Source organism: Xiphophorus hellerii, chromosome 13 (assembly GCF_003331165.1).
Source record: "Xiphophorus hellerii strain 12219 chromosome 13, Xiphophorus_hellerii-4.1, whole genome shotgun sequence".
Classification (NCBI taxonomy): Eukaryota; Metazoa; Chordata; class Actinopteri; order Cyprinodontiformes; family Poeciliidae; genus Xiphophorus; species Xiphophorus hellerii.
In genome coordinates this window covers 135531-159003 of record NC_045684.1, presented here as the reverse complement: position 1 = coordinate 159003, position 23473 = coordinate 135531, and the positions used below count along the sequence as shown (strand labels likewise).

At 51.2% G+C, this 23473-nt stretch overlaps 1 protein-coding gene across 2 annotated transcripts; it reads left to right on the top strand.

The window, feature by feature from the left end:
* Window positions 1-1658: 1658 nt before the first annotated feature.
* nudcd1 (NudC domain containing 1) lies at window positions 1659-22418 on the top strand. Of its 2 annotated transcripts, none has more exons than XM_032580670.1 (10): window positions 1659-1870; window positions 3536-3690; window positions 4580-4765; window positions 5689-5872; window positions 6030-6218; window positions 7121-7328; window positions 7943-8087; window positions 8308-8427; window positions 14964-15123; window positions 22064-22418. In XM_032580670.1, the coding sequence occupies exons 1-10, from the start codon at window positions 1756-1758 to the stop codon at window positions 22351-22353; spliced, it is 1752 nt and encodes a 583-aa protein (XP_032436561.1). In that variant the 5' UTR covers window positions 1659-1755; the 3' UTR covers window positions 22354-22418. The 2 variants fall into 2 exon arrangements, with proteins under 2 accessions (XP_032436561.1, XP_032436563.1); XM_032580672.1 differs by lacking the exon at window positions 1659-1870 and adding an exon at window positions 3191-3450.
* Window positions 22419-23473: the final 1055 nt, after the last annotated feature.

Below are 23473 nucleotides of genomic sequence, written 5' to 3'. Positions count from 1 at the left end.
CTGCAGGTAATGAGACGTTTCACCAGGTCGTCTCGTCAGACAATCAGCAAAGAACCTCTCAAAACGCCGACATGCGGCCCAGCAGGTTCAGTGGGAACGTCAGAACTTCTGGTTCTGGAGGAGATTCTGCAGCAACAAGCTGAGACAGAACCAGAACCATCCTGATCCGTCAGCCATCACTTATCGTCCTCTGAACACAATAAGACCAGAAACACCAATCAGACAAACTGCTGCATGCTAGAGTGGGAATCGAACCAGCAACCTGGCAACCCAGCAACCTGGCAACCCGCTGACTGAGGGACTAACTCACACCAACAGAATTTATCTTATATTCAACCTGATAAAAGATGAAAATAAAAAGGATTCCTGACCGTTGGTGGATCCAGGGATCCATTCGGCCCAGATCCTCCTGGAGCAACCCGGCCAGAACCTGATCCACCAAACTACATGATCCATCAGAACCAGGATTGGATTGGTCCACTTTGAACCCCCGATGAAACATGATGAAATATTTATTTTATTACTTCATGTAAATAAAGTTGTGAGACGGTAGAGGTGGCATCATGCTGTGGGCTGCGATCATGTCCAGGGGTCTCCAACCTGCGGCTCCGGAGCCACAAGTGGCTCTTAATAATTTGACTGAAAAACCAACAAAGTCTTTAAAACACAGATCTAACAAATCCAGATTTTAGTAATTTTTTATAATTCTGTGTTGACAGAATGATTAAAGCATGCGAATATTATTTATATTTTTCCTCATAATTACGTCCCACACAGTAAAATGTTTCAATAATTGTGAGTAAATGTTTTGTTTTTCTTTTTTAAACCCCAGAAACAAAAATAAAATGTTTTTTTAATGACCACAAATTTTCTTCAGCAGATATTCATTCAAACATTTTACATTTTCTTTTCCTACAGGCTGTGAAACATCGAGACTCTAAACGAGTTTCTTTCAGCGGGACGGGAGGAAGAGGAGGGTGTAGCTGCTGGGACCAGACAGGTGATGAAGAGCAGACTGACTGAGTGACGTTCATGCGAGCCGCCCTCTGCATTCCTGCCGCTCTGGGTGACCGTCACACAACAGCATTTCTGTCATAACTTTGATTGTTGTAGGAACCGGGTCAGACTGTCTGGCTCCACTCCGAGCAGAACTTCATGTTCCAGAACGCAACAGGAAGTCAGAACATCAGCCACGGTTAATCCCAGATTAACAGGAAGTGGAAGACAGGAAGTAGTTCCTTCTACTTCACTCTGAATGGGACGAGAGCTGCACACACACGCACACACACACACACAAACACACGCACACACAGTCCTAAATCCTAAATCCTAGTCCTAAATCTGACCCCTGACCTCTGACCCCAAAACAGAGTTTCCCTTTGTGGGAGCAGCGGGTCCAAACAATGTAACACAAACAAACACACACCGAGACACACCACCTTCATCACACCCACGTCTCTCTCTCTCTCTCTTGCCCCCCCCAGTTCGGAATCTTTGTGGTTCCGGTCCAATAGCTGGCATATTCCTCCCAGTAATAAGTTTAAAATACATCAAATGAGTCCTAAATGTAAAATCTCGGTTAAAACGCGTTTCTGGGGCAGAGAGACCAAGAACTCCTCCTCCCATGATGCACCTGGAGGTCCGCCGCTGAGGGGCTCCGTGTGGAAACAGGAAAACGTGAATCTTTCGCATCACCAACGTTGTTCTGCAGCAGTTCTGTTTGGGTTCTGTTTGGGTTCCGGCTGGACGGAAGTCATGGCCGCAGCGAACTACAGTCTGAAGGTGAACCGAGACCTGCTGGACCCGAACTTTGAGAGCTACCGGCTGTCTCTGGACCCCATCCCGACCTACACCGTGGAGCTGGACGCGGGTGAGGTTCCGACAGCAGCTAAGCGGAACCTTTAGAACCGGGGAGTCCAAAGTGGCATCCTGCCTGGTTTAGTCTCTCCCTGGTTTAACGCACCTGGATCCAATGATGGATCATTAGAGGCCGAAGAAGAACATGGACCTGCTGAAAGGTTGTTGGTACCAGGGAGAGAATAAAACATGCAGGATTCCGGACCTCCAGAACCCAGTTTGGGCTCCCCTGATTTAGAGCATTTAGAACCTGAGAATGAAGTCTGATCTGGACCGGGTCATGGTGGTCCAGACTTTCTGCAAGAATTTCCAGTAAACTTTAACTGGACCAAAAGGTTCTGCGGACTTCCTCTGGACCCAGATCAACAGAATCGTGGCTCTGTTCACATCTTGTCGATTCTATTAACAACCTCTGACGTCATCCAGACCTGGTCTGATGCCATATTTGCTGTTTGGAGCAGATTGATCACACTTGACCTCTGACCTCTGGCGACTGACTCCAGTCCACCTTTTCTGGTCCAGAACCACAACCACAGCTAGTTCTGGGCACAAAGAGGTTAAAAGAGGTCAACGTTAACTTTGAATGAAGCAAAATAAAAGGTTAAAATCTGATTTAAAAAAAATAACTAACAGCTGCAACATTAAATCTACAAACTTTTTAAACAAATTACATTTTAAACAAATTACAAACGTCAGAAAATATTTTCAGTCGTTCCCTTTGTGGGTCGACCTGAATTATCTGGACTTTAACTCCATCCATCCTTCCTTCCATCCATCCATCCATCCATCCATCCATCCATCTTCTTCCGTTTTATCCGGGGTCGGGTTGCGGGGTAGCAGCTTCAGAAGGGAGGCCCAGTCTTCCCTCCCCAGCCTCTTGTTCCAGCTCCTCCAGGGGAATCCCAAGGCGTTCCCAGGTCAGCAGAGGAACATCGTCCCTCCAGCGTGTCCTGGGTTTTCCCCTCCTCCCGGTGGGACATGAACTCCTCACCAGGGAGGCGTCCAGGAGGCATCCTGACCAGATGCCCCTCAACTGGCTCCTCTCGATGTGAAGGAGCAGTGGCTCTACTCTGAGTCCCTCCTAGATGACTGAGCTTCTCTCTCTAAGGGAGAGCCCAGCCACCCTATGGAGAAAACCCATTTCTGCCGCTTGTATCCGCGATCTCGTTCTTTCGGTCATGACCCAAAGCTCATGACCATAGATGAGGGTGGGAACGTAGATCGACCGGTAAATCGAGACCTTGGCTTTTTGGCTCAGCTCTCTCTTCACCACAACGGACCGGTACAGCGCCGCTTGACGGCAGAAGCTGCTCCAATCCGCCTGTTGATCTCTCGCTCCAGTTCGCCCTTTAACTTCACAAGATGTAAAACAAGATGGCCTCTCCGGCTGGGCTGGAGAATCTAAAACAACGAATGTTCAGATCCATAAAAGATGAAAGTTTATACATTTATCTCCCAGGTCCGTTCTGATCCACCAGTGCTCCCAGTATGACCAGATCAGAGCACTGCAAGGCTGCAGCAACATGCAGCAGCAACATGTAGCAGCAACATGGAGCCTCTTGACCAGCTCTGGTCTGGATGAAGCTACTGGAAGTGGGTCAGGGTGAACCATGGTTTTGGTTCTGGTTGTGCGTGTGTTTCTGGTTCTGACTAACCAGTCCTGTCCTCTGCGCTGCAGCGGTGGAGGAGCTGCAGCTGAAGGACTCTCACTACACCCTGGAGCACCTGCGAGCGTTCGGCATGTTCAACCACCTGCAGCTGGACCCGTGGTACCAGGACAGCGTTCTGTTTGTGGACTCTAGAGGACGGGTTCTGAGCCTCAGCGTGACCCTGGTGAGTCTCTGCACCTCCAGAACCGGCTTACTGGACCTGACCCACTCCGGTTCTGCTGGGAAGACTCTATTGCTCTGAGTGTCCTGCAGGGGGTGCTGTTGCTCTGCAGCTGGGCCGATGCAGCAGGCAGTTATTAATGATGGTAAATTAAAGGGTTCTGAAGAACCCTTTGTGGGTCCAGACTCTGTCAGGTGATAACGAAGTCAATAATCGCAGCAGTGATTACAGAAATGAGTTCTGGTTCTGATCCAGGTTGGCTGCGGAGCTGCTTTTATGTCCAGCTGTAATCAGAGATAATGACTACATGATGATCAACTTGTTCCTCTGCTTCGGTTAGCGGCTGCTCACTGTGTGGTTCTGGTTCTGATGGCCGTGAAGGAGCTCCAGCATCGGATCAGGAGCTGCAGAGGTTCTGATGGGAGCACCAGATTATTAACCCAGATTATCCACATGTTCTCCAGATGAGCACCAGAACCTGTCCAGTTTCTCCAGAACCACCCAGAGTGGGCGTGGTTCTGCTCCCTGGGCTCTGATTGGTCAGAAACCAGGAAGTCCTCCAGCACAGCGACTCGCCCTGAGACCCTTTGGATGGAGAAACTGGTTGAATCCAGAAGGTTATGAACATTTTACCGGGTCAGAACCATCATCACTCTGATCTGAACTTTCTAGAAGAAAATCTGGAATAGGTTAAACTGGGAAGTGGATCACAGTCCAGCATCCTGTGACCCGGTTAGACTCCGCCTTGTGGTTCTGATGGACCAGATGGCTGGGATACGGAGGTCCAGGCAGGCCCGGGTTCTGAGTGAAGTGTTACTGCAGAGATGATCTGTGTCCGGTGACCAGTCCTGAACTGGTTCCTCTCTGGACTCGGCTCTCGTTCTGATTCCAGGATACGGCTCTGGGGAAGCCTAAAGAGGTCTTCAGCTTCGGTTCCGAGTCCGGCCGGGCCGAGGACCGGCTCTGCGCCTCCATCAGCCTCACCTCGGCCACCTGGGCAGCGCTGTCTGACGGCGCCGGGCGGCTGCTGCTCCTCCGCACCGGCAGGAGGGGAGACGGCGGCCACTGCAGGTGGGAGGTGAGTCAGACAGGTGGAGGGGTCGCGACCCCAACTCCTCATCAGAGCTTAGCATGTAGAACGTTAGCTAGCTTCATTGGACTGAGCTGCACCAGAACTATGAGGAAGACCTGGGGGAGATCTGAGGCTAAGCCTAGCATCAGGCTAGCATGTGGCTGACATCAGGCGAACATCGGGTACACATCAAACTAGCACCAGGCTAGCATCTGGTTAGCACCAGATTAACATCATGCTAACATCAAGTTAGCTTGAGGCTAGCATAGGGCTAACATCTGGCTTGGATCAGGCAAATATCTCACTGACATCAGGCTAACATCAGATTGGCATCAGGCTAGCATCATGCTAACATCAAGCTACCATCTAGCTAGCATCAGGTTAACAGCAGGTTGGCATCAGGCAAACATTGGACTAACATCAGGCTAGCATTGGGCTAATATATGGCTAGCATCAGGCTAACATCTGACTGACATCAAGCTAGCATTGGACTGGCATCAGGGTAACATCAGGCAAGCATTGGGCCTGATGTTAATAGGCAAGTTAGCATGAGACTAGCATCAGGCTGACATCTGGTTAGCATGAGGCTAGTATTGGGCTAATATCAAGCTAGCATTATGCTGGTATTGGGCTAACATCAAGCTGGCATCAGGCCTCCATCGGGCTAGCATAAGGCTAGCATCAGTCAAACATTGGGCTAGCATAAGGTTAGCATGAGGCTAGCTTTGTGCTAATATATGGCTAGCATCAGGCTAACATCTAACAGACATCAGGCTAGCATTAGGCTACCATCAAGATAGCATCAGGCTAGCTTTGGGCTTTAGGAAGTTCTTGGTTCTGTACCGGTTCTCCCCAGAGCTACAGGTCATAGAAGTCACATTCTGTCTCTGGGTTTAGTGAACTTCCTTTATCTCATGCTCTTCCTGCAGGTTCTGTTCAGCGACCACTTGGGGGAGCCGTTCACCATCCTGCACAGCGTCTCTCACGTTCAGGGTGGCTGTCACGCCGTAGAGGTGCTGCTGCTGCGTGTGCAGAAGGAGCCGCTGGAGTCCACAGGAAGCGGCTACTCGGTGTCCCTGGAGTGGGTCACGGTGGGCGGCGGCGCCGGACCCGGTGGGTGAACCGGACCAGAACATCCCTGGGGAGACGGGGGATTTTCAGGAAACTTCCTGACATTTGCTTTGATTAATAAAGCAGATATTAAAGATGGCTGAAAGCTGCAGATCAGAGATTCATGGAAGCATCACCCTGTGCTGGTCTCCACCTGCAGGGCAGGAGAGGAAGTACGAGGTGAGGAAGAGGAGGGTCCTGAGAGGGAAGTCGGTGCCGCACTACGCCGCCGTGGCGCCGCGGGGCGAAGGGCTGATGCTGGCTGCAGAGAAACCGTTTGTCTTCACGCATGTCGATGGCCGGCCTGTGGAGCCGCCGCCGTCGGAGCTCAGCGAGCTGGAGAAGGCAGGTGGGTCAAAGGTCAGACTGAGTCAGAGGTCAGATTGGGTCCAGGTTACAACACTTCCCGCTCTCTTCAGCCTTAAACTATTGTTTTTCTTGATTTTATCTGAGAAACAAAATTAACACAGAGGTGGAAATAGAATCTTAAAAGTGTGGCATGCTTTTATTTTGATTAGATTTATTTTACAAAACAACAAAAGGAAATAAAATGAAATGTGTTTCTCCAAGCTGTTTTCCCTGTTCACTCAGCAGCTCAGAGGAAGCAGGAGAATATCAGCTGATCATATTTACTCATAATTTATCAACATCATTCTGTTCGTCTGCAGCATGAGCTTTCATAATCCACATTTAAAGCTCTCCACAGAACAGAATTTATTATCTCTAGTTTATTCAGTTGCTTCACAGCGATGAACTGAAACTCTTAAGCTTGTATTGAATTAAGCTTCTTCTCTGCTTAATTTCTGCTTCAAGCGATCTGATTGAACGCTGGAAAAGTCTGTTGATGTGTTGAAGTTGTGCTGAAAGCAGTTAGCCTTTAAGTGAAGACATGCTAGCCAAAATTATTATCGGAATGCTAACATGTAGCAGCTAATGCTAATGTCAGCATCAATTTCTGAAGAAGCTGAATGAACCCTCTGCTCCAGCCTGATGGTGGAAGAGCAAATTAAAAACTATAAATATATTTGGAGTTTAACTTATTTATTTGATACTTTAGCAGCAAAAATAGGTTAAGAATTTAAAATGTTGCCCATTATTGTCGATTTTATGGTTTTTGATTAAAATGCGACTAAAACTGAATCACAGACCATGAAATTAACTTGATGAAAAATTGTAATCAAATGCCACCACTACATAAGTTGCTATTGTTATCTTCGGCTTCTGGCCTGAGCCGGTCTGCTCTGGTTTCAGATCCGCTGTACTTCTGGCAGCAGACGGCGGAGGACCTCACCGTCTGCGTCCGCCTTCCTGGGGGCGTGGCCAAGGAGGACGTGAGCTTCCGGCTGACGCCGGACAGCCTGAGCATCGGGGTTCGGGGCTGCCCCCCAATGCTGGAAGGTCAGCTGTACGCGTTGGTGGACCCGGAGGCCAGCGCCTGGACCATCAGCGACAGCAACAGGTGGGGAGCTGCTTCCAGCAGTCACTGTTTGGACCTGCAGTCCTTTCAACCATTGGAGGTTGTGTTACTACAGCGCTTTAGCATTAACTTCTGCTAAGTATAGTGTTGGTGTAGCGATTTAGCATTAACTTCTGCTAAGTGTACTGTTGGTGTAGCGATTTAGCATTAACTTCTGCTACGTATAGTGCTGCTTTAGCATTAGCTTCTGCTAAGTATAGTGTTGGTGTAGCACGCTAGCATTAGTTTCTTCTAAGTGTAGAGTTGGTGTAGCGCTTTAGCATTAGCTTCAGCTAAGTATAGTGTTGGTGTAGCGCTATACTACACCAACACTAGTATAGCTTTGGTGTAGTATAGCCTCAGACCTGTGAAGACGCTGCTGCAGGAATCAAAGCCTGGATGAGTTTCTCTGATCTGAGACTTTAGTCCTCTGGTCCTGGAAATGTTCTGGAGCTGCTAGAAGGTCCACTGTGGAACCGGCTTTATGTGGATCTGGAGGGTCAGGATTCTTTGTCTTCTACTCTGTGCTGTTCATGGCATATCCTGGTTAACGCAGCAATTTGTGTTCTAACTATGCTAACAGAGCTAATTGTGCTAGCTGTGTGTGTTGCCCCCAGCCTGGAGGTGAGCCTGCAGAAGCTCGGTGAGGGACCCATGTGGCCGGAGCTGGTGCTGGGGAACAGGACAGGGGAGCTGGTGTTGAGCGACCAGCAGGCGGCGCTCATCCACGACCGCCTGACCCACCTGACCTCTGAGGACCCGGTGAGGAGCAGCGCCATGATCAGGATGTGCAGCGGGAGGGCGGTTATAGAGCTGGGAGTCAGAGATGAGCCGCAGCATCAAGCTGTCGCCATGGCGACAGTGTGCCAGCTCACCTTGAGTAGCCTGGGTCTCCGGCCCGGCCGGTTTCTAGCAGAACCCTTATTTTCAGATGCTAACTGATGCTAACCTGCGGAGGCTGATTCTCCTCCTCTGTGTCCAGAACGGCGAGCGGGAAAAGCCGCCATGCAGCTCCCAGGAGCTGGAGGACTGCGACGGTTTCCCTGACGACGGCTTCAGCCTCACGCACTTCGACGGGGAGACGCTCAGCCCGACCCAGGTGGTGAGTACCAGAACCAGGGACAGGACCTGAACCTGAATCTGAATCTGAAACAGAACCAGAACCTGAAACAGAACCAGGACCTGGACCCAGTGACGTGCAGTCACTGGGTCCAGTGACTGCACGTCACTGGAGTGACTGCAGTGACTGCAGAGGCAGAGCTCCAAGGCTAACTCCACGGCTAGCCTCACCTGTCACAATAGAAAAGTATAATGATCAAATAATTTATATTGCTATTTTCACCCTGTGGTTTGTAATATAAGGTATTTATTTTTCGTTTAGGTTAACCCAGGGGTTTTCAAAGTATGAAAGGGTGAGCCCCCCTCCAAGGAGCACAATGCCTGCTGCCCCCCCCCAATAATCAACCCACACACAAACAAATGCCACTACAAAACACCTTCTAATTGCTTTTATTTTAGAACCATCTCATCTTTTAAAATGACACTTTATCTGAATGAAATTTAACACATGAACATTTTAAAACATTTCCTCCCATTTTAATTATTTTATCAGGGCCTTTGTATGGCGAATACGCCATTTTTTCATTTTTCTAATGATAAGAACAACCCCAAACTCATTTTTTTTTCATTTGTTTTTTTCTGTGTGCACAGCTCCTTCAGCTTCCTCTCAAAAAACTCCCGCGGCTTGGTCACTAAACTTGGGTGCTTTGTTTCAATGTGACGCCGGAGCTTACAGGGTCTCATGCTATCATTAGCCAGAACCTCCTTGCAGATTACACATTGCGGACTGGGAGCATCATCGGGAGCAGTCCAGGAAAATCCAAACTTTAAGTAGTCGTGGTCATACTTCCTCTTTTTTCTACTTACGCCAGAGCTTGTCTCCCCTGCCTTTTTCTTTACTAAAAATGTGTCCATTCTTTCTCTCACATCAGTAGACAGCAAGCAGATAGCTTCTTTTCCGGTTTATTTTTTCCCTCGCACTGCGCCTCCCCTAAAGTGCTCTGGCGCCCCCTAGGGGAGGCGCGCCTCACACTTTGAAAACCGCTGGGTTAACCAATTCTGATTATTCAAATCATTGAATTTTTGCATTTTCCTATTCAAATGCTCAGAAGCTCATGATCCCAGACATTGTGACTCCACAGCTGCAGAGTAAGAGACAGAAACAGCGAGCTAGCCATGGAGCTAGCCGTGGAGCTAGCCTTGGAGCTACCATTGGAGCTAGCCGTGGAGCTAGCCGTGGAGGTAGCCGTGGAGCTAGCCGTGGAGCTAGCCATGGAGCTAGCCGTGGACCTAGCCTTGGAGCTAGCCGTGGAGCTAGCCATGGAGCTAGCCTTGGAGCTACCATTGGAGCTAGCCGTGGAGCTAGCCGTGGAGCTAGCCATGGAGGTAGCCGTGGAGCTAGCCGTGGAGCTACCATTGGAGCTAGCCGTGGAGCTAGCCGTGGAGCTAGCCATGGAGGTAGCCGTGGAGCTAGCCGTGGAGCTAGCCATGGAGCTAGCCGTGGAGCTAGCCATGGAGGTAGCCGTGGAGCTAGCCATGGAGCTAGCCGTGGAGCTAGCCATGGAGCTAGCCGTGGAGCTAGCCTTGGAGCTACCATTGGAGCTAGCCGTGGAGCTAGCCGTGGAGGTAGCCGTGGAGCTAGCCGTGGAGCTAGCCTTGGAGCTACCATTGGAGCTAGCCGTGGAGCTAGCCGTGGAGGTAGCCGTGGAGCTAGCCGTGGAGCTAGCCATGGAGCTAGCCGTGGAGCTAGCCATGGAGGTAGCCGTGGAGCTAGCCGTGGAGCTAGCCGTGGAGCTAGCCATGGAGTTAGCCGTGGAGCTAGCCGTGGAGCTAGCCGTGCAGCTAGCCTTACAGCAAAGTGCAGCGATATATTTATAGTTTTCTCCTCTTACCACAGCCATCACTTATTAATAATGGCGAAATAAACATTAAGCCTAAAACCAAACTACTGCAACATCATGCTACTGAATGTTCTGCTCTTTGTGTGGGAAATATCCGAGTGTTTTTTTTTTGTTGTTTTATTTTCTGTGATGTTGTCAGTTGCTATGGCAACGAGTCTGCGCTGCGCTGATACAGAGAGCGAGAAAGACGTGGATGAGTTGTGCTTGAACGATTTGTTTTTTTTGCTGTGGAGCACAGCACGAAATTAATAATATCTACATGTCCAAGTTTGATTGAAGTAACGGAATTATTCTACGGCGGCAGATTGTATGCATGACGTAGTCTTTTTCCCCTCCAGCTTTGTCCGCATGCGCGAAATTTCCTTATGTAAACAATAACATGCAGGGAGTCTATATTTGTAAATCTGATTATGATTAAGTCAGAGCCTCATCAGCTATGAACCTCACCGCACGCCACTGAACCAGAACCTGAAACAGGACCAGGTCCGGTCCATAGGTTCAGTCTTCCCGTCTCTTAAGAGGCTGGAATCGGATCCAGGCGGGTCGGAACCGATACTCCCGATCCAAGTGAAGAAAAGTTTCTAGAAAACAGAAACCTGGTTTCTAAGTATTCTCAGAAATTCTAAACCCGTTTGTGTTCCGGTCCGGTCCGGTCCGGTGACTATAAATACCAGGATTATTGATCTTCAGGTTGATGAGGAAGAGAAACAAGATTATTGATCAGCAGCTGATCAATAATGAGATGCAGGTTCTGGATTCATCCCAGCTGAACCTGCCAACCCGACCCGACCCGAGGGGTTCTGACTGCAGCTCCTAACCACAGAAGCAGGCTGTGATTCTAGTGACTGGACCCGCCTGATGGCGGTTCTGATGATGGAGTCCTGAATTGGACCAGCACCAGATTTCTTTCCAAGCAGTGGGAGTCGCAGCAGACAGGGAACCAGAACCAGAACCAGAGGGAGGTCTGGTAGCGAGAAGCCTGGACTCAGACGAGCATTCTGGGTCGGCGCTGCCGAGCATTCTGGGCCTCAGAACGTTAAACTGAAATCTGCCTGATTCATGGTGAGACAGACAGCGAGCCCAGTTCGGTTCTGGAGGCCAGCATCTGGGTCAGAAAGCAACCAGAACGTTAATCTGCTGGGCATAACAGCAGACAGGGAAGCAGAACCAGGACCAGAACCTTCTCTGCCGGGTCGAACTTTGAGCAAACATTAAAGTTTCTGGTTGGTGTAAAAGAGGAGCAGATGTTCTGAAAGCATCAGGCAGTTCTGGTACCAGAGCCAGGTTCTGATGGGCTCTGAAACCCACCAGAACCTCTGCATGAACTCAAATATGCAATGCGGGCTTTGATGTTTGTAACTAAACTTAAGCTTGACGTCTTTAAAAGTCTTCCAGACTTTTAAACCTGCTGAAGTGAGAGAATGACTTTTAAACAAATTCAGCGGCTGCTTCAAGGATCAGGTTTCCCCGTGGGGTCAGGCTGCGCTACTTTTTGCTTCACTTTCTCCAACCAGTGAGAGTGAAAAGGACATGAATGTGATGAGGGATTTCCTGGTTTCTTTGAGTGGCGCCCTGAGGAGGGGGTGACTGAGATCAGAACATCTGGTCGGACTGGGTTCAGCCAGTCTGATGGGTTTATTGATAAAAACTGATAATCAGTTTTGTAAATTCAGACAGATTTTATTTTGAATCATTTTTACGATCAGAAAATATTTTCGTGGTGTCTCATGAGGTGGCAGGCTGGTGCTGCTCCGGGTCCAGACGGTTCTGATGTCCATATCTGGTCTGGTCCGGATTATGACGGCCGTCTGGTCAGATAGCATCAGCCTTCATTTTTCTTCCTCTTCGTCATTCCAGGAATTATCTCAGCGTAAACAAGTGGACCGTAAAACATCCCATAAGACTCGCCGCCAGTCCGGCCCGCCTGATTGGTTCTGATCGGGTTCTATTGATCCGTCAGCTGCTAACGGATATCAATATAAATTCCCTGGATGGAAATAAAACCCATGATGCATTGCTGCATCCTGCTGCCTGTTGCTGAGCGGAGAGAAGATCAGGATCCTCAAGAACTTTAGAGAAACCATCCATCCGTCCGTCCGTCCGTCCATCCATCCATCCATTTTCTTCCGTTTTATCCGGGGTCGGGTTGCGGGGTAGCAGCTTCAGAAGGGAGGCCCAGACTTCCCTCTCCAGCCTCTTGTCCCAGCTCCTCCAGGGGAATCCCAAGGCGTTCCCAGGCCAGCAGAGGAACATCGTCCCTCCAGCGTGTCCTGGGTTTTCCCCTCCTCCTGGTGGGACCTGAACTCCTCACCAGGGAGGCGTCCAGGAGGCGTCCTGACCAGATGCCCCTCAACTGGCTCCTCTCGATGTGAAGGAGCAGTGGCTCTACTCTGAGTCCCTCCTAGATGACTGAGCTTCTCTCTCTAAGGGAGAGCCCAGCCACCCTGCGGAGAAAACCCATTTCGGCCGCTTGTATCCGCGATCTCGTTCTTTCGGTCATGACCCAAAGCTCATGACCATAGATGAGGGTGGGAACGTAGATCGACCGGTAAATCGAGAGCTTGGCTTTTTGGCTCAGCTCTCTCTTCACCATGACGGACCGGTACAGCGCCGCTTGATGGCAGATGCTGCGCCAATCTGCCTGTTGATGTCTCGCTCCCTTCTTCCCTCATTCGTGAACAAGATCCCGAGATACTTGAACTCCTCCACTTGGGGCAGGACACCCCCCCCCCTGGAAACGAGCCCGACTTACTGCCGGCAATGCGGACCAGACTCTGACACCGGTCATACAGGGACCTGACAGCCCGTATCAAAGGGCCCGGTACCCCATACTCCTGGAGAACCCCCTACAGGGCTCCCCGAGGGACCCGGTCGAACGCCTTCTCCAAGTCCACAAAACACATGTAGACCGGTTGGGCGAAGTCCCAGAACCCTCCAGGACCCTGCTGAGGGTGTAGAGCTGGTCCAGTGTTCCACGACCAGAACCAGAACCACACTGCTCTTCCTGAATCCGAGGTTCAACTATCCGACGGACCCTCCTCTCCAGGACCCCTGAATAGACCTTGCCAGGGAGGCTTAAGAGTGTGACCCCCCTGTAATTGGAGCACACCCTCCGGTCCCCCTTTTTGAACAGGGGGACCACCACCCCAGTCTGCCAATCCAGGGGAACTGCCCCCGATGTCCATGCGATATTGCAGAGTCATGTCAGCCAACACAACCCTACAATATCCAGAGCCTTAAGGAACTCCGGGCGGATCTCATCCACCCCCGGAGCCTTGCCACCGAGGAGCTTTTTAACCACCTCGGCGACCTCGTCCCCAGAGATTGGAGAGCCCAACCCAGAGTCCCCAGGCTCCGCTTCCTCAATGGAAGGCATGTTGGTGGGATTGAGGAGGTCTTCGAAGTACTCTGCCCACCGGCCCACAACGTCCCTAGTAGAGGTCAGCAGCACACCATCCCCACTATAAACAGTGTTGGTGCTGCACTGCTTCCCCCCCCCCGAGACGCCGGATGGTGGACCAGAATCGCCTCAAAGCCGTGCGGAAGTCTTTCTCCATGGCCTCTCTAAACTCCTCCCACGCCCGAGTTTTTGCCTCAACAACCACCTGAGCCGCATGCGGCTTCGCCCTCCAGTACCCATCAGCTGCTTCTGGAGTCCCACAGGCCAAAAAGGCCCAATAGGACTCCTTCTTCAGCCTGATGGCATCCTTCACCGAAGGTGTCCACCAACGGGTTCGAGGGTTCGACTATTTTTACCCGGAACCTCTCAACCTCACACACTAGCTCCGGCTCCTTCCCCACCAGAGAGGTGACATTCCACGTCCCAAGAGCTTCTGCAACCGAGGATCAGACCGCCAGGGCCCCCTCCCTCGGCTGCCACCCATCACACAATGCACCCGACCCCTTTGGCCCCTCTCATAGGTGGTGGGCCCATGGGAGGGGGGACCCGTGTCTCCTCTTCGGGCTGAGCCCGGCTGGGCTTCATGGGTAAAAGCCCGGCCACCAGACGCTCACCATCGTGCCCCCCTCCAGGCCTGGCTCCAGAGTGGGGCCCCGGTGACCCGCGTCCGGTCGAGGGAACACCAAGTCCAAAGTCCTTGTCCATCAAAAGGGGTCTTCGGGCTGCGCTTTGTCTGGTCCCTCACCTAGGACCTGTCGGCCTTGGGTGACCCTACCAGGGGCATGAACCCCCAGACAGCATAGCTCCTAGGATCATTGGGGCCCTCAAACCCCTCCACCACGATAAGGTGGCAGCCCAAGGAGAGGGGAAACAGAAACCTGAATATGAAATTAGCTCAAAGCTAAAGGTCTGCTCAATAAAATACACAATGTTTAATCAATAAGTCACAAATTAAATCAATAACTGAGCATCATCAGTTTAGTCTGATCCAGAATAAAACTGAAAAATATCAAACTAATTTGTGATCAACTACAAGTTTAACTCTGAACAACAACAAGCTAACAACAAGCGCTGGGAAACGCTGAGCATCAGTAGACAGCAAAGGACTTCCTGCAGGACTGATGATGGATGGACGTCTCTCTGTGTCTCTCTCTCTCTGCCTCTCTCTCTGTCTGTCCGTCTCTCTCTCTCTCTCTCTCTCTGTCTTTCTCTGTCTCTCTCTCTCTCTCTGTGTCTCTCTCTCTCTTTCTCTGTCTCTCTCTCTGTCTCCGTCTCCAGGTGAACCTGGGTGGACATCAGTTTCTGTTCTCTGTGGACGTGGACCCGTCTCAGATGCCGTGTCTCTGTCTGCGTCACGATGTCGACGCCCTGGTGTGGCAGCCGCGTCCGGACCGACCCGGCGACCTCTGGGAGCACATCGCCACCTTCAATGCCCTAGGTGAGGCACCGAGCAGGTCGGGTTTGGACCTGAGGTTCTGCTGCAGATCTGAGAGATGTTTCAAAAAAGCTTCACTGCTTCTCTGAGTAATGAAGCTCTGGCTGCAGAAACTTGGACTAGACCTTTGGCTTTCTACACCAGTTTCTTGGAGTTCTGGTCTGTTTGTCCTGGCAGAACCGGGTCGGGTTTCTGGCTCTTACACCAGATGTTTGTTGTACTGTTATCCCTACGTGTTGGATACAGCGTGTATGTTAACGCAGATTAACAGCAAGCCAAACTCAATTTTCATGAGCCAGGAAGCCGAGCGTCTTGCTCCTTTATTACGTCTTTTCACAATTTTCTACAATTGTGTCTGAAGCTCAATGAAAGCGTTGAGTGAAACTATAAGCAGAAACAGAAAAGAAATATGCATTAGCTCTAAATACACAGAATAAACTTCTAATATCAGAAAACAAGAATTACAATTAACCTTAGCTGTTGTTAAGAAACAGTCACGATCATTACTACGCAAAAAACTAGTGGGACATGGCTAATTACTGGAGTACACATTTGAAAAAAGAAAAACTCTAAATAAATCCTAATAAAACACCAAACAGAACCCAGATGAAACTTACAGCCTTTGCTTTTGGAGGTGTTGGAAAAGATTGATGACACAGGAGGCGAAGTTTGTATATTAATAGGCAGGTTTTCTTTCGCAAACACCTGTTTCCAGCTGCCTCTGCTACCCACAATGCACTGACACCTCAAAATTCCCCTTCAAAATAAAGTACAGATAAACCAATACTGTAAAAGTTTTTAACTAAATTATTAAGGCATATTTCTAACTTCTAGCCTTAGGCAGAACATTTGTATTGGACAAAGTGCACCGGTCCCTCCTGCAGCGCCTCCTGGTGTCTCGGCTGGTTTGGGTTTTTTTGTGACATCACAGCAGGAAGTAGGAAACAAGAAGCAGGAAGTGTTCCTAACAGAAAGCACGGATTGGTCTGGGTTGATGTAAACATGTGAACTAAAGCAGATTAAATATATTTTTTATATTTTCTCTGAGCATTAAAAATTTTAAAATCAGAGGAAACATCATCAATAATGAGATGATCCAACGATCAGAGCTGATCACAGCAAGCTGTAGGAGGACGTCTCTGTCCCCTCAGCCTGTCTCTGTCCTCTCAGCTAGTCTCTGTCCTCTCAGCTTGTCTCTGTCCTCTCAGCTTGTCTCTGTCCCCTCAGCCTGTCACTGTCCCCTCAGCCTGTCTCTGTCCTCTCAGCTAGTCTCTGTCCCCTCAGCTAGTCTCTGTCCTCTCAGCTTGTCACTGTCCCCTCAGCCTGTCTCTGTCCTCTCAGCTTGTCTCTGTCCTCTCAGCTAGTCTCTGTCCCCTCAGCTAGTCTCTGTCCTCTCAGCTTGTCTCTGTCCTCTCAGCCTGTCTCTGTCCTCTCAGCTAGTCTCTGTCCCCTCAGCTTGTCTCTGTCCTCTCAGCTAGTCTCTGTCCCCTCAGCTAGTCTCTGTCCTCTCAGCTTGTCTCTGTCCTCTCAGCCTGTCACTGTCCCCTCAGCCTGTCTCTGTCCTCTCAGCCTGTCTCTGTCCTCTCAGCTAGTCTCTGTCCTCTCAGCTTGTCACTGTCCCCTCAGCCTGTCTCTGTCCTCTCAGCCTGTCACTGTCCTCTCAGCTTGTCTCTGTTCTCTCAGCCTGTCTCTGTCCTCTCAGCCTGTCTCTGTCCTCTCAGCCAGTCTCTGTCCTCTCAGCCTGTCTCTGTCCTCTCAGCTTGTCACTGTCCCCTCAGCTTGTCACTGTCCCCTCAGCTTGTCACTGTCCCCTCAGCTTGTCTCTGTCCCCTCAGCCTGTCTCTGTCCTCTCAGCTTGTCTCTGTCCCCTCAGCCTGTCTCTGTCCTCTCAGCTTGTCACTGTCCCCTCAGCTTGTCTCTGTCCCCTCAGCCTGTCTCTGTCCTCTCAGCTTGTCTCTGTCCTCTCAGCTTGTCACTGTCCCCTCAGCCTGTCACTGTCCCCTCAGCCTGTCTCTGTCCTCTCAGCTAGTCTCTGTCCCCTCAGCTAGTCTCTGTCCTCTCAGCTAGTCTCTGTCCCCTCAGCTAGTCTCTGTCCTCTCAGCTTGTCACTGTCCCCTCAGCCTGTCTCTGTCCTCTCAGCTTGTCTCTGTCCTCTCAGCTAGTCTCTGTCCCCTCAGCTAGTCTCTGTCCTCTCAGCTTGTCTCTGTCCTCTCAGCCTGTCTCTGTCCTCTCAGCTAGTCTCTGTCCCCTCAGCTTGTCTCTGTCCTCTCAGCTTGTCTCTGTCCCCTCAGCCTGTCTCTGTCCTCTCAGCTTGTCTCTGTCCCCTCAGCCTGTCTCTGTCCTCTCAGCTTGTCACTGTCCCCTCAGCTTGTCTCTGTCCCCTCAGCTTGTCACTGTCCCCTCAGCTTGTCTCTGTCCTCTCAGCTTGTCACTGTCCCCTCAGCCTGTCTCTGTCCTCTCAGCCTGTCTCTGTCCTCTCAGCTTGTCTCTGTCCCCTCAGCCTGTCACTGTCCCCTCAGCTTGTCTATGTCCTCTCAGCCTGTCTCTGTCCCCTCAGCTTGTCTCTGTCCTCTCAGCTTGTCTCTGTCCCCTCAGCCTGTCTCTGTCCTCTCAGCTAGTCTCTGTCCCCTCAGCTAGTCTCTGTCCTCTCAGCTTGTCACTGTCCCCTCAGCCTGTCTCTGTCCTCTCAGCCTGTCTCTGTCCTCTCAGCTTGTCTCTGTTCTCTCAGCCTGTCTCTGTCCTCTCAGCTTGTCGCTGTCCTCTCAGCTTGTCTCTGTCCTCTCAGCCTGTCTCTGTCCTCTCAGCCAGTCTCTGTCCCCTCAGCTAGTCTCTGTCCTCTCAGCTTGTCACTGTCCTCTCAGCTTGTCTCTGTCCTCTCAGCTTGTCTCTGTTCTCTCAGCCTGTCTCTGTCCTCTCAGCTTGTCGCTGTCCTCTCAGCTTGTCTCTGTCCTCTCAGCCTGTCTCTGTCCTCTCAGCCAGTCTCTGTCCCCTCAGCCTGTCTCTGTCCCCTCAGCTTGTCTCTGTCCCCTCAGCCTGTCACTGTCCCCTCAGCTTGTCTATGTCCTCTCAGCCTGTCTCTGTCCCCTCAGCTTGTCTCTGTCCTCTCAGCTAGTCTCTGTCCTCTCAGCCTGTCTCTGTCCTCTCAGCTAGTCTCTGTCCCCTCAGCTAGTCTCTGTCCTCTCAGCTTGTCACTGTCCCCTCAGCCTGTCTCTGTCCCCTCAGCCTGTCTCTGTCCTCTCAGCCTGTCTCTGTCCTCTCAGCTTGTCTCTGTTCTCTCAGCCTGTCTCTGTCCTCTCAGCTTGTCGCTGTCCTCTCAGCCTGTCTCTGTCCTCTCAGCCAGTCTCTGTCCCCTCAGCTAGTCTCTGTCCTCTCAGCTTGTCTCTGTCCTCTCAGCTTGTCGCTGTCCTCTCAGCTTGTCTCTGTCCTCTCAGCCTGTCTCTGTCCCCTCAGCCTGTCTCTGTCCCCTCAGCCTGTCACTGTCCCCTCAGCCTGTCACTGTCCCCTCAGCCTGTCACTGTCCCCTCAGCTTGTCTATGTCCTCTCAGCCTGTCTCTGTCCCCTCAGCTTGTCTCTGTCCTCTCAGCTAGTCTCTGTCCTCTCAGCCTGTCTCTGTCCTCTCAGCTAGTCTCTGTCCCCTCAGCTAGTCTCTGTCCTCTCAGCTTGTCACTGTCCCCTCAGCCTGTCTCTGTCCCCTCAGCCTGTCTCTGTCCTCTCAGCCTGTCTCTGTCCTCTCAGCCTGTCTCTGTCCTCTCAGCCTGTCTCTGTCCTCTCAGCTTGTCTCTGTTCTCTCAGCCTGTCTCTGTCCTCTCAGCTTGTCGCTGTCCTCTCAGCTTGTCTCTGTCCTCTCAGCCTGTCTCTGTCCTCTCAGCCAGTCTCTGTCCCCTCAGCTAGTCTCTGTCCTCTCAGCTTGTCACTGTCCCCTCAGCCTGTCTCTGTCCCCTCAGCCTGTCACTGTCCCCTCAGCCTGTCTCTGTCCCCTCAGCCTGTCACTGTCCCCTCAGCCTGTCTCTGTCCTCTCAGCTTGTCGCTGTCCTCTCAGCTTGTCTCTGTCCTCTCAGCCTGTCTCTGTCCTCTCAGCCTGTCTCTGTCCCCTCAGCTTGTCTCTGTCCCCTCAGCTTGTCTCTGTCCCCTCAGATGTCTCTGTCCTCTCAGCCTGTCTCTGTCCTCTCAGCTTGTCGCTGTCCCCTCAGCCTGTCTCTGTCCCCTCAGCCTGTCACTGTCCCCTCAGCCTGTCTCTGTCCCCTCAGCTTGTCTCTGTCCTCTCAGCTTGTCTCTGTCCTCTCAGCCTGTCTCTGTCCTCTCAGCTAGTCTCTGTCCCCTCAGCTAGTCTCTGTCCTCTCAGCTTGTCACTGTCCCCTCAGCCTGTCTCTGTCCTCTCAGCCTGTCTCTGTCCTCTCAGCTTGTCTCTGTTCTCTCAGCCTGTCTCTGTCCTCTCAGCTTGTCGCTGTCCTCTCAGCTTGTCTCTGTCCTCTCAGCCTGTCTCTGTCCTCTCAGCCAGTCTCTGTCCCCTCAGCTAGTCTCTGTCCTCTCAGCTTGTCACTGTCCTCTCAGCTTGTCTCTGTCCTCTCAGCTTGTCTCTGTTCTCTCAGCCTGTCTCTGTCCTCTCAGCTTGTCGCTGTCCTCTCAGCTTGTCTCTGTCCTCTCAGCCTGTCTCTGTCCTCTCAGCCAGTCTCTGTCCCCTCAGCCTGTCTCTGTCCCCTCAGCTTGTCTCTGTCCCCTCAGCCTGTCACTGTCCCCTCAGCTTGTCTATGTCCTCTCAGCCTGTCTCTGTCCCCTCAGCTTGTCTCTGTCCTCTCAGCTAGTCTCTGTCCTCTCAGCCTGTCTCTGTCCTCTCAGCTAGTCTCTGTCCCCTCAGCTAGTCTCTGTCCTCTCAGCTTGTCACTGTCCCCTCAGCCTGTCTCTGTCCTCTCAGCCTGTCTCTGTCCTCTCAGCTAGTCTCTGTCCCCTCAGCTAGTCTCTGTCCTCTCAGCTTGTCACTGTCCCCTCAGCCTGTCTCTGTCCCCTCAGCCTGTCTCTGTCCTCTCAGCCTGTCTCTGTCCTCTCAGCTTGTCTCTGTTCTCTCAGCCTGTCTCTGTCCTCTCAGCTTGTCGCTGTCCTCTCAGCCTGTCTCTGTCCTCTCAGCCAGTCTCTGTCCCCTCAGCTAGTCTCTGTCCTCTCAGCTTGTCTCTGTCCTCTCAGCCTGTCACTGTCCCCTCAGCTTGTCTATGTCCTCTCAGCCTGTCTCTGTCCCCTCAGCTTGTCTCTGTCCTCTCAGCTAGTCTCTGTCCTCTCAGCCTGTCTCTGTCCTCTCAGCTAGTCTCTGTCCCCTCAGCTAGTCTCTGTCCTCTCAGCTTGTCACTGTCCCCTCAGCCTGTCTCTGTCCCCTCAGCCTGTCTCTGTCCTCTCAGCCTGTCTCTGTCCTCTCAGCTTGTCTCTGTTCTCTCAGCCTGTCTCTGTCCTCTCAGCTTGTCGCTGTCCTCTCAGCCTGTCTCTGTCCTCTCAGCCAGTCTCTGTCCCCTCAGCTAGTCTCTGTCCTCTCAGCTTGTCTCTGTCCTCTCAGCTTGTCGCTGTCCTCTCAGCTTGTCTCTGTCCTCTCAGCCTGTCTCTGTCCCCTCAGCCTGTCTCTGTCCCCTCAGCCTGTCACTGTCCCCTCAGCCTGTCACTGTCCCCTCAGCCTGTCACTGTCCCCTCAGCTTGTCTATGTCCTCTCAGCCTGTCTCTGTCCCCTCAGCTTGTCTCTGTCCTCTCAGCTAGTCTCTGTCCTCTCAGCCTGTCTCTGTCCTCTCAGCTAGTCTCTGTCCCCTCAGCTAGTCTCTGTCCTCTCAGCTTGTCACTGTCCCCTCAGCCTGTCTCTGTCCCCTCAGCCTGTCTCTGTCCTCTCAGCCTGTCTCTGTCCTCTCAGCCTGTCTCTGTCCTCTCAGCTTGTCTCTGTTCTCTCAGCCTGTCTCTGTCCTCTCAGCTTGTCGCTGTCCTCTCAGCTTGTCTCTGTCCTCTCAGCCTGTCTCTGTCCTCTCAGCCAGTCTCTGTCCCCTCAGCTAGTCTCTGTCCTCTCAGCTTGTCACTGTCCCCTCAGCCTGTCTCTGTCCCCTCAGCCTGTCACTGTCCCCTCAGCCTGTCTCTGTCCCCTCAGCCTGTCACTGTCCCCTCAGCCTGTCTCTGTCCTCTCAGCTTGTCGCTGTCCTCTCAGCTTGTCTCTGTCCTCTCAGCCTGTCTCTGTCCTCTCAGCCTGTCTCTGTCCCCTCAGCTTGTCTCTGTCCCCTCAGCTTGTCTCTGTCCCCTCAGATGTCTCTGTCCTCTCAGCCTGTCTCTGTCCTCTCAGCTTGTCGCTGTCCCCTCAGCCTGTCTCTGTCCCCTCAGCCTGTCACTGTCCCCTCAGCCTGTCTCTGTCCCCTCAGCTTGTCTCTGTCCTCTCAGCTTGTCTCTGTCCTCTCAGCCTGTCTCTGTCCTCTCAGCCTGTCTCTGTCCTCTCAGCTTGTCGCTGTCCCCTCAGATGTCTCTGTCCCCTCAGCTTGTCACTGTCCCCTCAGCTTGTCTCTGTCCCCTCAGCCTGTCTCTGTCCCCTCAGCTTGTCTCTGTCCCCTCAGCTTGTCTCTGTCCTCTCAGCTAGTCTCTGTCCTCTCAGCTAGTCTCTGTCCCCTCAGCCTGTCACTGTCCCCTCAGCCTGTCTCTGTCCTCTCAGCTTGTCTCTGTCCTCTCAGCTAGTCTCTGTCCTCTCAGCTAGTCTCTGTCCCCTCAGCCTGTCTCTGTCCTCTCAGCCTGTCTCTGTCCCCTCAGCTTGTCTCTGTCCCCTCAGCTAGTCTCTGTCCTCTCAGCTAGTCTCTGTCCCCTCAGCTAGTCTCTGTCCTCTCAGCTTGTCACTGTCCCCTCAGCCTGTCTCTGTCCTCTCAGCTTGTCGCTGTCCTCTCAGCCTGTCTCTGTCCTCTCCGCTTGTCTCTGTCCCCTCAGCTTGTCTCTGTCCTCCCAGGTTACGTCCAGGCATCCAAGAGGGACAGGAAGTTCTCCACCTGCGCTCCAGATTTCTCCTTCGCCGCGCTGTGTGAGTGTCTGCGCCGTGTCTTCCTCTACCGCCAGCCGTCGCCCGTGGAAACCGTACTGTTCAACAGGAAGCAGGGCCACCAGGTGGGACAGGTTGCCAAGCAACAGGTGTCCAGCCTGGACTCGGACAAAGCAGTGCTGGGCTTCAGAGCGTCCAACGAGAGACTGTTTGTCCTCACCTCGTCCCGCCTGTTTGTCCTCAAGGTTGACAATAAGTGAAGAAACCAGAAGGAAACTTTTGATTCAATAAAACTAAAATAAAATAATCCGATTTATTCTCAGGATTCAACTAAACAGGATTTATTAAACCGGCATAACACACATCTAACACACACACACACCTAAACGCTGCAAAATACCAAGTCCACCTCTCTGCAGCAAACAGGAAGGGCGGGACGGACCGCTGTCAGTCTCGGACCTTATTTGGAAATGGGGCCATTGCACTCCGGAAGTGAAGGGGGCGCTATTTCTTATATTATCCGTTTTTCCCGTTTTTATTTTCTTTTGAAATCTGTGATATATCTTCATCTTTAGGAAGGATTTTCACTCTCAGCATGTTTTTGAACTTCTCTCTCTTATTTACTTCAGTGCAGCTCACAGTTTTTAACAGATTCTGTAGCTTTCTGTGAACTTCTACATCTGCTCCTTAGTAGGATATTTTCGGGTCTGATACTGCCTCTAGTGGCGTGGGGGTGGTAACACAACTAATGTAATTACATTATTAAATCAGAATACCACAAAGTCTTTATTATTTATTATTAATTCTGGCATTACTGGAACCGTAAAAGATAAATCCCCTCACTAAAGAACATACCTTTTCATTTTCTTAAGGAAGTAGAGCTAATTAAATGACATAAACAAAACCTGAAAGTGATTCCAGTTTCACTCGATGGCCAACCTGTTGAAACTGGTAAATTTTAAATTCCTTGTCATTCCTGGACAGTCAGCTCAGTTTTGCTGAAAACACTGGCTATATCTTTAAGAACTGTTTTCAGAGACTTTATCTTTTTAGACCCAGAGATCTTTGGGTTACCCAACCAGAGGTTGTGTACAACCAGTTAGTTAGAGGTTGTTGAGTTAAAATGTTAAAACTTAACATTCTAACTTGAGTTTTAACTGTTGACTGTTTTAACTTTTCATCTTTTCAGCTGGTTTGGTCACATGAGCTGCAGACTAACAGACAATATTTTAAGAATATTTTCAATGGTGGGTAAAATAGCAGGTAAATAGTGGTGAAACCAAAAACGACTCTGTCTCAACTGTTTGCTGAAAGAACATGAAAGATGGCAAGAAATATTTTAGCAGAGCGTCCATCTTGTTTAATTTAATTAGCTCTACA